The sequence below is a fragment of the Myotis yumanensis genome, unplaced genomic scaffold, assembly GCF_028538775.1.
Source record: "Myotis yumanensis isolate MYYU_CA2020_CCGP unplaced genomic scaffold, mMyoYum1.0.hap1 SCAF_12, whole genome shotgun sequence".
In the NCBI taxonomy this organism is placed as follows: Eukaryota; Metazoa; Chordata; class Mammalia; order Chiroptera; family Vespertilionidae; genus Myotis; species Myotis yumanensis.
This window is the reverse complement of record NW_027223763.1, coordinates 18,621,957-18,638,591: the sequence shown is the minus strand read 5'-3', so window position 1 is coordinate 18,638,591 and position 16,635 is coordinate 18,621,957. Positions and strand designations below refer to the sequence as shown.

The following is a 16,635-nucleotide window of genomic DNA, read 5'->3' as shown; positions in this document are numbered from 1 at the left end:
CCATATGGTAAGGGTTTGGCACAATGGTCAGGATCAGGGTCTAGAGTTAGACATCCTGGCTTGAATCCTGCTTTGAGGCTGTGCAATAGCAAACTAGTCCCTTTTCAAGCCTTAATGATCTCATCTGTAAAATGGGGATTCCTTACTCCTAGGGTCATTGGGAAGGTAAAATAAAATAAGCCATGTGAATTCTTTGCTCAATTCCTGGCACAGACTTACTGCTCAATAAAAGTTAATTTATTATGATCATTTCATTGAAAGAATACAGCTGCTGAGACTTCCCCCAATCATAACGGTCGCTGCTATTGTGGAATATTCCCAGAGTCTCCAGGCAGTGCTGAAATTTCCCTTTCAGGAAATATATATAGGATGGCTATGAAAACTGAGGAAAGTTCCAGAAGAGTAGGGGTTACTGTATCAGTCCAATTCATCTCCTCTCTTTTGGGTGGTAGAGGGAGGTGACTGCAGGCTCTCCAGAATACTGGCCACCAGCCATTTCTTAGCAGCATATTTCCTTTGATTAAGATTGGCTCTTTCTTTCATTTTTATTATTTTTTATTTATTTATTGTTCTTATTGGTTTTTAGAGAGAGAGGAAGGGGGAGGAATAGAAAGATAGAAATAAAGATGAGAGAGAAACATGAATCAGCTGCCTCCCGCACGCCCCCTACTGGGGATTGAGCCCACAACCCAGAAATGTGCCCTGACCGAGAATCAAACCCGTGACCTCTTGGTTCGTGGGTTGATGCTCAACCACGGAGCCACACCAGCCGGGCAGAGTAAGATTGGCACTTCACACTTTAGCTAAGCTGATAGGAGAGCAATTACTCCGAGATAACTGGGAGAATACGAAGCTGTTTGCCTTCAGCTCTTCTTGTCCTCTGCTGTGTAAAAATATCTACCTCCAAATGAAGCGGGTGGGTGTTGAGCTTATCGCAAAGTGTTTTTGCAAAGTGGTGGCCGTGAACTAGAGGCAGCAGCACTGGGTTGTTTTCCTTTGGCCCAACGTCTGCTCAGTGGCAACGCCGAAAACACAGGATGCTCTGGGATGTAAAACCCTGGCCTGGGACCTCAGCGTAAGGTAAAACGGGGACTGGCAGGATGCCCTCTCCCTGCCCCAGGAAGGAGCTGCTCTCTGGCCCTGGGGTGGCAGGACAATGCAGTAACCCGTCCTCTGTTTGTGTGTTTTCCAGGCTGGAGCAGGAAATACAAGCGCTAGAAAGTGAAGAGTCCCAGATATCCGCCAAAGAGCAAATCATCCTAGAGAAACTAAAGGAGACGGAAAAATCCTTCAAGGACTTTCAGAAGGTGAAGGAAACATGCGATTTCTCTAAACTATAGCCACGGGGAAGTGAGCTCCGGGGCAACGGTGCCAATGGGAGAAAAGGCCAGTTGGTGCTGATGAGAAGGCTGAGCCCCATGCTCTGGACACGAAGGCCAGATGTGCGAGGACAGGGCCAGCTCTGACGCTGAGGGTGGCCTGTCTTCTGGGACCACCTGGCCTGCGGGGGAGGCAGGGAGACTCATTCAATAGTAACCCCATCTCCTACTCTCCATACGTCTAATGTCTGAGAAGTCATCTTCTGTTGGACTCTAGAACCCTAAAACCAATTCTTATGAAGATTAAACATGCTCCCATCGCTGTAGTTTAAGTCTTTCCTTTATAAAAAGGCCAGAGGCAAAACCATATCCAATAGACAGGAATTGGAAAAACAAAGCGTAAACATATGAAATTTCACTGTATGTGAAAACAGCCGGTGCCGTGCAGCAAGGAGGTGAGAATCCAGAGAAAAGGAGGCTCTGACTGTCTCAGGACCTTCCCTCCTTTCCGTAACCCCGTTTCCTCAGGCCCCTCGGCCACAGGAAAGGAATCTAAACAAATTAATTTTCCGATTGGATTTTCTGATATTACTTCTTCAATACGACCAAGGGTATTGGCTGGATAATCGAAAGCAATCTCTACTGGGAGGAATTCGGTAGAAGGTGGGGATGGCAAACCTTTCCCTTAAATTTCAGGATCCCAAACACATTTCCCAGAAGAGCAGAGAGCACTGGGTTTGCCCATCGCAGTCAAAATCTGGGCCTGGCCTGGGGGACAAAGACGGGTTACATGGAGGAGGGGTGATCTCCTCGCATGTGTAGTAACGCTCTGCCCTGCTTTTGTTTCCACAGAGCTTCTCCAGTGCGGATGGAGGTAAGTGTAAGCGCTCTCTGCCCCGTCTGTAGACGAATGTTTCCTTCCTGGTCAGCTTAGCTTCATTAACAGAGGCTCGCAGGAGACGTGGTGTGTCGGTGTGTAAAGGCATCAGAAAGAGAGTGGCACCTTTCCCAGGGTGCCGAGGAGGCTCATGTCCGGAGCCTTCTCTGCCTTCTTCGGGGACTGTCTCTCAATTTGCTGTTTCTAGCTTATACAGCTGGCCTGGCTCTCCTCCTTCCCATTCGCTCCCCAGAGTCCACTGCTTGGACTTTTCTTGAAAGATGCTCGGCAAAGACTGTTAACATCAGGACCAGATCTCAGGCGGGAAGGAGCTCATTTGTGCTGGTGGGTAGGTCTCCAGGTCACCACCCATTGCACATCGGAAGGCTCTTACCTGGTGTTTCTGGTTTTTCTTTGATTCGGCAACTGCAGTTTCTGCAGCCTTCCAGGGAGGAGGGGTTGGGCAGAATTCTTCTCCCTGGGGGCGGGAAGAGGGGGAGACATGAGATGTGGGAGCAAGGCCCTGGCTTCCTGCCCCCCATCCTGGCAGGAGGGGGCCTTCTCCTCTCTTTTCCCATCCTTGCCTCTGCCTCCGCTCTCCTTCCGTAGGACCATGTCGATGAACTTGGGATTGTGAGCTTCTCATTCTTTATCTTGCTCCCCAAATTGTTAGCTACGAACTTAGGAAACCCACTCGATTCCCACTTTCACTCTGGCCCTCAGCTAGACCAGCTTCAAAATGTGGGACTTGTGGGAAGGATCAGATCCATCTGCTCATTTGGTTCTTTTTTTTTTTTTAATTCTTTATTGTTTAAAGTATTACATGAGTCTCCTTTTTCCCCCATTGACCTCTCCCCTGCCACCCCCACCCCCAAGCACAAGCCCTCACCCCCCTGCTGTCTGTGTTGATTGGTTTTGCACATATGCATGCATACAAGTCTTTGGTTGATCTCTCATCTGGTTCTTATAGAGTCAACCTCTACACTAGGAAGAGAATTAGGAGCCAGGATAGGAGTTGGCATCAGTGTTTGCCCAGTGTCACCTGGAAATATATGGGGAAAAGGATGGGTAATGTATTTCTCTAGATGAGCAAAGAATCTTGCACTAAGGATAATTCTGACTTCAGAAACAAAAAGTACTGTGTTTTTGGTCCCCCCATTCCCCTCCAAGCAAGTAAAAGGAGAGGACCTGGATTCGGGCTGGCCAGGTGATCTTTGGGAAGGTATTAAATTAAATCTCACTCTCCCAGTGCATGTGGCAGAGACAGGTTAGGGATGAGCCAGCAGAGACTCCAGGAGGAGTATCTATGACAGTTCTAGAACATTCTCTAAGGTGTGGCCAAATTGGGGCTCTTGTTCTGTGCTTTGGAGGTGGAGCATGGTCTGAGGATGTGATCTTTCCTGTTTGGGGGGATTTCAGGGGCAGCATGGGAAAAATAGTGGTTTCCTGGGTGCCAGGGAAGACCAGAGGCAGACAGAGTACATGGCTAGCAGGAGTGCAGTAAGTATCAGCTGGGATGGGGCTTGGGACATTGAACCCTAAGACACCCATATACCAGAAGGGTGCACACTGACCTTTTATGTATTCTCTCTCTCTCTCTCTCTCTCTCTCTCTCTCTCTCTCTCTCTCCTCAAACCAGGACCTTTCCTGGAATTCTCTCTCTAATTAGGGAAGGGGAAGAGCCTGCATGTCATGTCCCTGGAAGCCTCTATGGGCCACAGAGACCCACATATTCCATGGCATGTTAATAAGCAAAAATGAAGCCTCATTATACACTCTTGCCACTATCTCTTTCATTCTCACTGAACTTCTCTTGTCTTTCCTGCACTACTTCCCACTATTGTCATCTGGTCACCCAAGCATTTCCAAGAGGGGTGAGAAACCCCAGAGCTTACAGAGAAATTGCCTTTAGGACTCTGTCCTCTGTCGCTTTTTGACAAGATGGGTGACCTCAGAGTTAAGAGGATGTAAAGTTTTAGGGATCCCAATAAATGGCCTTACCTGTCACCCTGGGTTATGATTCCTGTCACCTCTGGTTCTAACTTAGTCAGGGGATTGGGAGTACTTTTCATCACACCACGCGTACTGGCAAAGAAAAGTCTGAAGGAGGAAACACATCCTTCCAAGAATGTGGCCAACATTTAGGTAACTCTGTGGTCTGAGGGTAAAGACTGGGGTACGTCCAGGGAAGGGATTGTGAAGTGTCTGATTATTTTCTTTCATTCCCAAGGCCCCTTTGACTTCAGAGTTGCCAAGACCCTCTTAGAATCCGTCAACTGTTGTTGCTCAAGAACTAACACAAAATGATTGGAGGCTAATAATACCTTAATAAAAATACCCAACTTCTGAAACACGCTGGTTACAGAATCCAAGGCCAACTGGATTATATAACTAACTGTACAAGGACTACAGATAATTAGCAAGAGCAGCCCGAGTAGAATGAGGTGCCAGGGAGATGGCTGCGGGTGTTTGCAGGTGTCATGACCCCACTTCAGGCACCCTGTGACTGCCTCCCCCCACCCCCCCACCCGTGTATGCCAGAGGAAATGAGGGTTCTGTACTGCTGGACCACCAATGCCTTTGACCACATGGTAGCCCTGGTAGTCAAGAGCAATGTATTCCAGTCATGAGTAGAATTTCCCAGCCATATACATTCTGAACCCTCCTTACTTCTTCCTCCCCCCACCCCATCTGCACACTTGTTATATGGCAGCATCTTCATCAATTGGGTGGGTGGCTTTTACTGTCTTAAGTAGATACCATGTCTTGTGTAACTATAAATTGCATACAGTATCTTTCTTTACCCACAGAGGAGCTGGTGTGAAACCCTGGATGGGAACCAGCAAGAGAAATATGCCCTGGCCCCACCTCAGCCCTTGCAGTATGACACTGGTGTGCAACCAGTCCATGAGTTCTCACCTGGTCTTAATGTCTTGAGCCTGCACCTCATTTAAATGCAGGAAGTCAGGTTTACTGAGATCCCCATCCACAGATTTCTGGAAGCCACAAGTTCTATAGATCTGCGCTGGTCATCTCTTGTGCCCTAAATTGGCCCTCTCACCCCAGATAGCTGCTCCATTCTTCCCATGGATCATGGTTAGCAATCTACCCTACCCAGTCAGGACCAGCTGCTGCTCTCCTTGGTCCTGCCTTGTGCTGGTTTGGGGCCCAGACCCTTCCCACAGCTCCCCACAGTGAGAGTAAGGTCTGCAACCCAAGTTCAGGAATACTGGCAGGGCAGTTCAACATAGAAAATAATGTGCAACTTCAGACATGTGGCTACCCCCAGAGGCCAGGCTCAAATCTAAGCCCATGTTCATGGGGTGCCACGGGTGGCTTTATGGCCATCTCCCAGCCCTCTGTCATCTCCATGGCCCAACTTCTTTCCTTGCAGTCAAGGGTCTTCAACCATGTCTGCCTGGCCCAGGGTCCAAGCTCCAGCATCCATAGGCCCCAGAGACAGCCAGTAACCAGAGCCTCACTCCCATCTCAGGCCTGCATACTCCTGATTTCCTGTTCCTTCTCCCCAAGTGGTTGATGTGGAAAAACCCATTCTCTTAGAGAAACTCCGCTCCATCCCCACTCACGGAGTGTGCTCTTTGCACTAAGAACCAAGTGGTCCAATATCCATACATTCGGGATTGTCAGACTCACACGTGAGTCAGCAATGGTCTAGACTAGCGAGTTTCGACCTTTCTCATCTCACGGCACACACACACTAATTACTAAAATTCTGCGGCACACCAAAAAATATGTTGTATATTTTGCCAGTCTGACAAAAACATAGGTATAATTTTGATTCATTCATACTGGGCGGCTATTGTTGTGTTGGCTGTTTTCATTTTTTTAATTTGACAATCTAAGGGAAAAGAGGTCTGGGCCCTTGTCTAAATAGTCAGGTATTGCATGATTTAAAAGTTCCTGTGGCACACGGGTTGCAAATCATTGGTCTACTCTGTATAGACCTGAACTAATCCTACTCCTAATGCAGTGTCTGTTTGCAATCCTCTCCACCATGAAATTACAAAAAGAAAAAAGAAGCCTGCTAAAACCAACAGGGACACAGGGCACGGGGACGCAGAATATGGGGGAAGCAGCAGACGTGTGAAGATAAGAGTCTGCTTTTGGACATGTTGAGTTTGAGGTGATTGTGAGATGTTCAGTGGATGTAGGCAGTAAGCAGATGTAATTATTGATAAGTGATTGGCATCCCAGGGTCTGGGATATGGTTATGACACAGGAAGAAATCACATCACTCCACTTTTCCACTTCTCTCTGGGGCACACACAGATTCCTCCCCTTGTCTCACCCCAGTGGCTTCCGCCTCTCCTCTGACACTTTGGCACCTGCTGAGGTTCATGCCTGCCAGGGTCTCACCTTCCGGAAGAGGCTTGTCAAGGTCTTTTTCCCAAACAGAGCTGGTCTCTCTCCTTTGCTCCATTTCCTGCAACTGAGCTATTGGTGAGCTCACTGGGTGTTGTTATTTGGACTCTTAGGGTTTTCTGGCTAAAACACCAGTTGACGTATTGAAAACATGGGATAGATTCTAGAATTTTTCATAATGCATATAAAACTGGTCTTCTGAATGAATCCGGCAAACAGGTTGTATTTCCAGTTCAGGGAATGAGCCCCAGACCTACTTTTCATTACTGTTGAATGCACATTGCTAGTGTGATGGCCCACATTTGGTCAATCCCAGCAAGTTGATAATGGCTCTTACCAGCCCATCTCATTCCCCCCACCCTGAACTCATTGTATTCTTAGAATCTAGAGCTTTCCGATGACTCTTTCAATACATAGAGCAGTCCTGGGCTTGAGCTCTCTGGCCAGGATCCCTCCTGCCTCAGCTACTCTGCTGAATACCAGCCACTGGGCAAATGCTTCTCTTTGTTCACTCTGATCCTCTCACCCAGCACCCGCCTCGGAGCCCCATTATGTAGGGCAGACAAGCTGCTGTCTCGGCAGTGCACCCACTGGGCCTCCCGACACTGTGCCTAATTGTATTCCCTGTTCTCTGCTACCAGATGCAGTAAATTGCATTTCCTCCCAGCTCCCCAACCTGCCAATCCTCTATTCACGAACAGCAGAACCGTCACCTGGGCAGGACGGGACCAGCAGAGCAGCTGGTAAGTCCTGGGGAGCGATTTGGTTTTGATGCCAGGACTGGCCCTGGGGCTTGTGTTTCTCTGCACTTTACTAATGAGGGGTGCCCAGGGATTCTCGCAGAGGGGGACCCTGACCTCAGCCCAGCCTCAGACGTAGAATTTGCAGTGGCCGCACAGGGTCGGCACTGGGTCCCAGTGACTGACTGAGGACCGAATGGGAGGGAATATTGAGGCTATAGAGTGTTTTCCCTCCCGCTTCAGAGGCGTCTGTGTCTTGAGTTTGCGGTTTTTATGTCTTTTTTACAAAGTTAATCTGTACCCTGCCTCCAGGGATTTTTATTTTCCATGTTGAAATACACCCGATCAAATGAACTGTGATGGGAGCTGGGTGGAAAGTGTTTTCAAAGTGTATGAATATGTTGCCGAAATCCTTTGGGAATCGAGCTGTTTGTGTCTTGTGAACATATAATCCCAAGTCTTCCCATTTCTGGAGTTATTTCTTAGCTACTGTGATGTACTGGGAGGGAGAGTAGCAATTTAATGAACATATGCTTCTGGCTAATGTTTCTCCAACTGTGAATCTTGGAGGATAATACATCTATGAGTATAAGTACAGAGAGAGCTACACCTTGCTCTGCTCAATGTGAATGTGCCTCAGCAATAAGAACAGAAGGGCATGAACAATGACTCCCAGTCAATCTGTTTGCTCTACGCAGAAATGCCCAGAGCGTCAGGGGTTAAATGAAACCGTGCATGGCCCAGGTTGCACCGTTAGTGACAATGTGGGTGATTTCAAATATGATGTCAGATGTTTTGCTTCCCATAATCTAGGTACGTTTATGTTGGAAATAAATCACATAATAACACCTGATATGAAACAAAACAATCGTGGACTTTTAAGCCAGAGGAACTCTTTTATCTGGGCCAACCTGAATATTTTATGAAGCAAATAACCCCTCCTTATTCTAATGCAAAGGTAAAATGAACCAGCAAATAAGTATTGACCTACTTGTCTATTGCACTGACTACATTTAAATATCTACTGGGTTTAGTCTGCAAACATCTTAGCATATTACTTTACGTACAGACACACAGAATTCTAGGGTTGGGTGGGACCGGAAGTGGTGTCTGGTCAAACCCAGGTCCGGTCCACGTTTCCCTGGATAGTTCCAGGACAGATAAACCAGAACTTGCAGCCTGCAGCTGTGCTACAAGGGAATCACTGACTGTGCCTCAGGCTCCAAGGTGAATGTTTTAAAAAATAAGTTTACATGTACTTTTGTTTATGAACTTGGGGAACAACTGTTCAGAAGTCACACACCTTCCCGCTTGTTCTTGGAGACGTGGGTGTTGATAGTTTCCAAGTTGCGGGTAAAAGGCTCTCTGGCCCCTCGCCACAGGTTCCCGCACCTCACAGGACATGCAGTGGGACCCAACGGATGGGGCGGCTCGTGGAGGGGGTGGGGGCAGTGCACGAGAACTAAGAGACAGAAAGAGGGTTTGCATAGTGTTGGCGGTCAAAGAGTATTAAATTCAAGAGTGGTGTGTGAATGTGATTGTCGTGCTGTGTGTGTAGGCATACACCTACCATCACAGCCTAGCATCCTTCACATTTAGAGGTACTGCAAAAACAGTGACCCAAAAAGCAAATGCATTTTTTAAAGTATTACATTATCTGGATATTTTAAAAAATAAGTTTACATGTACTTTTGTTTCTTTAAGGACTGATTTTCATAAATGCATCTGCTGTGGGGGTACATGTGAGCGGAGTGGTGGAAGGAATCACATTTGCTGTGGCGCACGCCTGTGTCCAGGCTGGCTTGGGAGTAGAGGGTCAGGTTCATTATCAGTGGTGGTGACGACCCAGAGCATGGATGGCATGCCAGCTAATGACAGTCATCATAGAATTTTCCTACATATTGTCCATCCTGCTTTAAGAATGTCCTTGTGGAGATTGGCACAAACTTAGGGCCACTTTTGTAAATGTCACTTGTCATTACTCAGTATTGTGACAAATGATCTTGTCATTTGCAGTTCGGGAGGTTTAGGATTCTGAATAATGAGAATATATTTAGAATCGTCGCTCTTCAGAATTAGGAGGCGTCTACTCCAATCCCTTCTTCAAACACTGAAGTCGGGGTGTAGCAGCCCTGCCAGGAGGCCCTCCAGCCGTGGTCACTCACCTCTGTGGCTGGAGCTGAGTCTCCTCCAGTGGCCCCTTCTGTCTATAGTTGGTTCTGATTTGTGGGAAGTCCTTCCTCTGATGGTTCTCATCCTGCCCCAGGAGCCTCTCAGAACCTAGTTCTGATTCCCCTTCAGGTATTTGAAAATGACTATCATTTCCTGTCTGTCCCAGATCCTCACTTTGCATCCCCTGGGGCCAGGTCTCCTCAGCTGGTCCCTAGAGGCTGAGATTGCCTTGAGACACCCTCCATCACCCCTGTCCCTCCCCTCTGAACACGCCCTGATCCTCCTCCAGTGCTCCAGGCTGGGAGGGGCCGACCCCCCACGGAGCAGGACCTGAGGCCACAGATCATGTGACTCACTTCCTTGGAGTTGGCTCCATGGCCTTTCAGCTGCAGGTTCTAAAGGAAAGCCTCAGAGTCATTTCGCATGTGCCTCCGCTCAGCCTCCTTTCCTTACCTGGTGTGGTCACTTCCTGAACCATTTCAGGTGGGACCTGCAGTCTCTTCCCACAATGGCTCACACGCAGAAGAACCTACAAACATCTTTATTTCTTCATCTCAAAAGGCAAAAATAAGGATAAGCTATGCACCTTTCTGCCCTTTGTAGATTAGATATGACTATTAAGTTCCTCCCTGGTAGATTGTCCCTTATATGTGTGGAGGTCTCACAGGGCCACCGCGGACGGAGCCTCAGTGGAAGGCGGGAGGGGAGCATGTAAGGGGATTTGGTAGTCAGGGCTCCTGTGTTCTCTCTCATTTCAAACAGCAGCTCCTCCATGCTCGTGTTTACATATTGTGTTTCTGTATTAGTTTCCATTTGAATAAAGGGCTTAACAGTTTTAAAAGCAGAAAAAACCTCTGTCGGCGTCTTTATAGCTTGTGATTGTGGTACCTCATAGCCTTACTTCTCACCTCAAATCTGAAAAGCAAGCCTTCCTTATTTTTAAACATTTCACTAATCAAAACATTGCAGAGTTGGACCCGAAGTCAGAGGCCTGCCAGCACACCTCTGGGTCCCCTGGCCCCTGGGAACCCGAAGTCGCCACCTGTGGGGCCTGATCATTCAACAAGGAACAGGCCCTGGCATTGGTCCTCACACCCAAGGCCCATGTTTCTGTCTTGCCCACAGGAGTAGAAGGGCCCGGAGGAGGATCCAGATGTGCTGAGTCTCTGGCACTTGCCTAATCTGTCTAGAAACCTGGAACAGGAAAGAAAATGGGATTCATCTGCACAGCTTCTGCCTGGTGGACCCACGGTGGCTCGTGGTGGCCTCTGCTCTTTGCATTTAGCCCCCTGGTGTCAAACTCACTTCTATGTCGTTTATGGAATCCCCTCCTCATTTTTGAAAATCAGAACTTCTGAGTGTCTGCCCCCGGCACCTCAAGCTCCTGAGACAAGCCCGTGAGTAGGGGAGCTGGGGCCCAAGCCCAAAGTACCGAGAACATTTATATCCTTGGTGCTTCCTTATTTTCCAGCCTTCACTTCCCTCCTAGCAATGCTCGTTCTGGCACTTTACAAACTGAACACCATCCTTCCTGACCAAAAAAAAAAAAAAATGGAAGCAAAATCAAATTTGAGGAAGAGGCTTTTGCTATCCTTCAGCATCACATATTTGCCAATACTACTAAGGTGTCCTGGGAAAACAATTATTCAAAGAAATTTTTTATTACTGGCTTCTGAAGTTAGAGATTACCCTCTGGCAGGGGTCCTCAAACTACAGCCCGCGGGCCACATGCAAATACAAATATTGTATTTGTTCCCGTTTTGGTTTTTTACTTCAAAATAAGATATGTGCAGTGTGCGTAGGAATTTGTTCATAGTTTTTTTTTTAAACTATAGTCCGGCCCTCCAACGGTCTGAGGGACAGTGAACTGGCCCCCTGTTTAAAAAGTTTGAGGACCCCTGCCCTCTGGGATGAAGGGGAGAATCTATTTGGAGTTAATTCCCTCGTTTTTCATTGTTATTGACATCACAATAGTCAATTTTATATTTCCCGCCTCAAGGGATGTGACCTTATGTGTATATGCACAGTCATATGCCTGAAGGGACAAGACTGCGCATATATGTGTGTCCGTTCAATAAGCCAAGCATGTGCATTGCTTCTCTTCCACATTCCGGAAGTGACGCCCGCTACTGAATGTTTATCATATTGGGATGCTCTCACTCCATGCTCTGCCTGCCTACTATCTCCTATTGTACCTGCCACATCACTGGCACAGGAGCATACGTGCTGTTCACGGCACCACAGAATATCAAAGCTGGACACTCTTCACAGTGCAAATGGGGAAAGTGAGACCCCAAGATGGGGTGTCATCTGGATGGCAATTCAGACCCGCTGTGTTTCTCCCTCCTTCTGACACCTCCCCTCTTACTGAATCATGGCAGTGGGGGCGTCATTTTATTCTCTACGTGTGGCCGCTCAGCCTGTGCCTCCTCCCACGGAGCACAGTGAGTCAAAGGAAGTGAGCCGAGAGACGCCTGAGTCAAAGGCTTTAGCAATGATTGAATTCCCATCCTTTCCGAAGTGTCTTGTTTGGTGTGCCCCTGGCTTGGTTCTGAAATGGAATCATGTTAGTTGGTTCCCCGTCCACTTACTGTGTCCGGTGTCCTGTCTCCTGCCCCCTGGGCTCCTTACAGCGGCTCTCTTTTTGCTAAAGCTCTAAGTCACAGGGAACGAGACAGTCATAGAGCCGGGGGCGTAAGACTGACCCGGAAGCAAGCATCCTCTGCTCCTCAGACCTATCCTTTTGGGAGCTGCAGCATGCCAGGCCCCAAGAGCTTCTCGCCCCTGCCTCGCCCTGGTTTCTAGGCCGGAGTCTTCCCCAGGGGCCTCCCACAGTAGCCCATGCCTGGCTGTTGCCAGAATCCTGGGATGAGCATCCCCCATGACAGCGGTCCTGCTTCTTCAGAGTGGTTCTCCCCATTGACCAGAGAGCTACTGGGGGAGTAAGAACCTAGTAAACCAAACCGGGAGGCCCAGGATCAAAGCCCCAGTTCAGCCATTCGTTCACATCCCACTGCTGAAACCAGCTACTCGGCAACTCCTTACTCTTCTTGAACAAAGTGAATGTTTTTCTCCCCTGTTTTTTGGGGTTATTGGAAGGAATGCAAAAATGTTTCCTACACTCCAATCCTTCTGTCATCAGTAGCCATGTTTGGAAATCGATAATTAAATTATTGTCTGGTACGAACACACTTCCAGGCTTCAGTCATCCCATTGCTGAGACGCCCCTCACCCTGTATCCTTTCTTTTTGCTCTGTCTCCAGACCCTCCTCCGGAACATTTCAGACAGCTTTTCTTCAAAGACTTTTATGTCCAGGGGCTCTTTCAAAATCTCTCTTAGGGGCTCCCCAGAAAGTCTTCTGCCCTGAGCAGCACCCCCTCCTCACTTGTTTTCAATGAGATGAGCACAGGACCCTCGTCACTACACAGACAGCAGTGTCCCTGTGGGTGGGGAAGCTCGAGGGGCGGGAAGGGTGGATGGAGAGCCTTCTCTGTGGTTGGAGATGAGGGCACGACTCAGCGAGAGGTCCTTGGGATTCGCTCCTGGGCAGCAGTAAAGGCAGCAGAGCTTTTAACGCTGTGGGCAAGCATGAGAAACAAAACGCTGAATTTAAAACGTAAGCCTTCTTTTCCTCCTGCTTCGTATCCACCCTAGTTTACCTTTGAAATGTTATTGCCTGAGATCGGGAGCAAAATGTAAATGCTTATTCAAAAGCAACACATTGAAGGTGAACGTTCGTGCCTCCGGTGTGGTTGCTTTTCTGAGTGTCTGACAGTATTCTGTCATGTGCATCCATGACGTCTCAATGTTGCCCCTGTGTTAAGCCAGAGCTTCTCCGTGTGCACCCGAGCACCCCTTGCCAGCGAAGAGAGGGAATGCAGACACGCAATGTGAGAGCAAGCCCTGGAGGAACCTGCTGAAAATCTGTGGCTCTGAAGCCTTATGTTCTAGCTGGCAGGGTGGGGGTGGGGGAATACAAGTGATGTTGTATTCAATGGCCTAATACAGAAATACTGGAAGAACAGTGTACAACATGTAAATAGAAATAGTAACGTGTAACCCGACTGAAATCATGTGACATGGGGTTCAGGTCCAAAGCCATGTCACGCTTAACAAAATACAGTTTAAAACCACAGCCATGAATGAATGAATAAATACACAAATAAATAGGAACCCTGTTCTTTAGCTGTTTTTTTTTTCCAGAAGGATAGAAGAAGGAATCCAATGCATATCTCCACCCAAACATATTTCTTATATTTCCTTCCCTCACCTCCCTCTACTTACCACTGTCTCCAAAGCACCATCTGACACCACGCACGGTTCCTTCTCTGTGTCCCACACAGCTTTGACTCTCTCTTCCATGAGCTCCTTCTTTCTCAACTGGTTAGTGTGTGGATCTACTCAGTCCTTCTAGCAAAGAACATTTCAACGTCCTTCCTCTCTGTCCAGTCTCTGATTCTAGAAACAGGCAAAGACAAAATGAGGTTGAGGGTTAGGGTGGAGAAGGGGAAAATGGACCAACAGTGACAGCATTTTCATTGGTGGGAAGAGGGAGAGGGCTATCTCTAAAGATTGCCATGTTAATAATTTGTATCCTGTCATATAGATATGAAAATATAAATATTTTATTTTAGACTGTATTGATTACAGGTAACAGTGTCATTTTATTTGCATATTGCTGGATGTTTGGGAGATAATTAAATATTGTGCCTATAACTAATAATCATTATTGCCCTTCTTATTGATAAATCTGTCCCGTGTGTTTATAGTGATAGGACATAATATTTTAACTCCAAAATGTGCTTTTTAATATAAGTGTGATAAATAAGAACTGACTTTTTGGAGCCCAAGGACAATTTTAAATGCCTATTCTAGTTTTCTCGTGACACATTTTTGGGGAAAATGTCACCGTCATTGCGTGAGCCCATGTACCTCCATGACAAATATTGGTTGGCCTCCCATTGCATCACTTAAGGAAACTCAAGATCTTTATGCCAAACTGTGAAACTTTCCAAATGGACATAATGAAAATCAAGCATTGGATTTTGCTTCAGAGCCTTTTTTAGTTAAGTGTCAGCCATGAACAGGTTGTATCTTATTACACAAGCAGGTGGAGCAATATCATGGCCGGTTTTTTAAAACAGTTCAAACATCAGTTACTGTGTGTACATTGTCATTGGTGTCATATTATACACAGTCTCTGTGACTAGAGGAAGACAACCAAATTAGACTTTTCATTTAGTAGCATCTGTTTCACAGGTATGTATATCAGGTTCCTTCTGTACCAAAGACTCTAAGGTAGGTGCTGGTGGGGAAGGGCAGTCGTGGAGAGATGTCAGGTGAAATAACTAGACTTCATAGATCTTAAAAATCTGTGGAGCTAATAAAACATTCCCATAATTATACTCCCGAGTGAAGTATGATAAAAGTGTTAAGTATCTTCAGAGAGGTTTAGAAGATGTGTCCAAAGAATCTTAAGAGAGGGATGACTTAGAGACGGGAGGATCAAAGACAGCACATGGAGGACAGCCACGTCCCACCTGCTCCTCTGGACAAGTCCCATTTGGATGCATAGAAACTCAAAAGAAGAACATTTCAAGAGAAGGGAATCTTACCAAAAGCAGGAAAAGTTTAGGTGTGGAATGGCATTATTTGGTTGTGCTAGAGAAGCGGTTCTCAACCTGTGGGTCGCGACCCTTTTGGCGGTCGAACAACCCTTTCACAGGGGTCGCCTAAGACCATTGTGCATATCAGATATTTATATTACGATTCATAACAGTAGCAACATTACAGTTATGAAGTAGCAACGAAAATAATTTTATGTTTGGGTCACAACATGAGGAACTGTATTTAAAGGGCCAGAAGGTTGAGAACCACTGTGCTAGAGGGAAAGGGAGCAGTAAAACATGCAAGTGGAAAGATATTTAGGGTCTTCTTAGCACAGTTGGGGGACTTGCAGTTATTAAGAAAGAGGTAGCGACTCCAAGGCATGATAAGCAGAGACGTGACTCACGACTCCAGGAGACTGCGGTAGAGAAGGGATGAAAGGCAGTCCAGGCAGAGGGACGGTGGTGATGGAAGGAGGTGGAGTGTCCTGGGAATGGTGAGGAGTCTGTTACCGCTGAAGTGGAGTGGGTGGGGCTGCAAGTCAAGCCTAGAAAGGTTTGCAGACAAATTCTCAAGGGAATTGTATGCCAAGTTTAGGAGCTTGGTGTTTATCCCCTACAGACAGAGGAACCAACAGAGGGTTTATGCGTAAGGTAACTGTGGGAGGATGGAGCATAGGCCGCAGGGGTCGGCAGCCTTCTTCTAGCTCTTGTTTGAGAAACCTAGATCGCAAATATTTCAGACTTTGTGGAGCACATAAGACCTCTACTACATAGTCTTTGATATTATTTCCTTTCCCCTTCCTTCCTCCTTCCTTCCTTTTACTATCTTCTAATAATATAAAAACAATTCAGTGCTCCTCTGGGCAACAAAAACAAGCCTCGGCTACCTCTGGCCCTCCGGCCTTGACCAGCATAAGTGGCAGATAAGATGAATCAAGGACGCTGTGCAGAGAGCAGAGGAGGGTCTGGCCTAGGGGTGATGCAGGCAGTGATGAGGAGTTGCAGGGGGACAGATCTGAAATGCAATTAGTGACTCTCAACAATTGTTTGGCTGTTGGGCAATTAGGAAGAAAAGGACAAACAAATTGGGTGCAATTCTGAGCTTGAGACACTCGGTGGTACTGGTATTATTTGTCACAAAGACTCTGGGGGACTTTGGAAGGAAGACGATGGATTTCGTTTTGAAGCTGCAGTGAGGTTGATGTACCCACAGGTCACCCAGGGAAAGGGTGCCTGGAGAGAACTGGCTCTATGGGTCTAATGCCCAAGTTCCTCACATTCAGAATGTGCGCCTCTGAGGTAACAGATGTGAAAGGATGGGGTGTCACCTGAGACTGTAGGAACCCCACACTGGCCGCAGTGGGTTTGGGGTGAGTTGGAGAAGGTGAGATCAGAGCAGGAAGACCAGATAGGAAGCTCTTGCAGTCACTCAGGGAAGAGGATATCGTGTCTTGGCGTGGGGGTAGTGGCCATGGAGCTGAAAAAGGTGACAGATGAGAAAGGTGTGGGGCGGAATCACGAGGACTTGGCGGTG

The 16,635-nt window shown here is 47.3% G+C and overlaps 1 protein-coding gene across 9 annotated transcripts in view; it reads left to right on the top strand.

The window, feature by feature from the left end:
- PALM2AKAP2 (PALM2 and AKAP2 fusion) overlaps positions 1-16,635 on the top strand; it is a 372,804-nt gene that overhangs the window by 189,755 nt on the left and 166,414 nt on the right. For 7 of the 9 annotated variants that reach the window (XM_070430922.1, XM_070430923.1, XM_070430929.1 and 4 more), the window contains exons 5-7: positions 1,193-1,307; positions 2,172-2,193; positions 7,221-7,322. In XM_070430922.1, the coding sequence (XP_070287023.1) occupies positions 1,193-1,307; positions 2,172-2,193; positions 7,221-7,322 (239 nt within the window). The remainder of the gene's footprint in view (positions 1-1,192; positions 1,308-2,171; positions 2,194-7,220; positions 7,323-16,635) is intronic. The other 2 variants (XM_070430931.1, XM_070430926.1) reach the window with 1 other exon arrangement.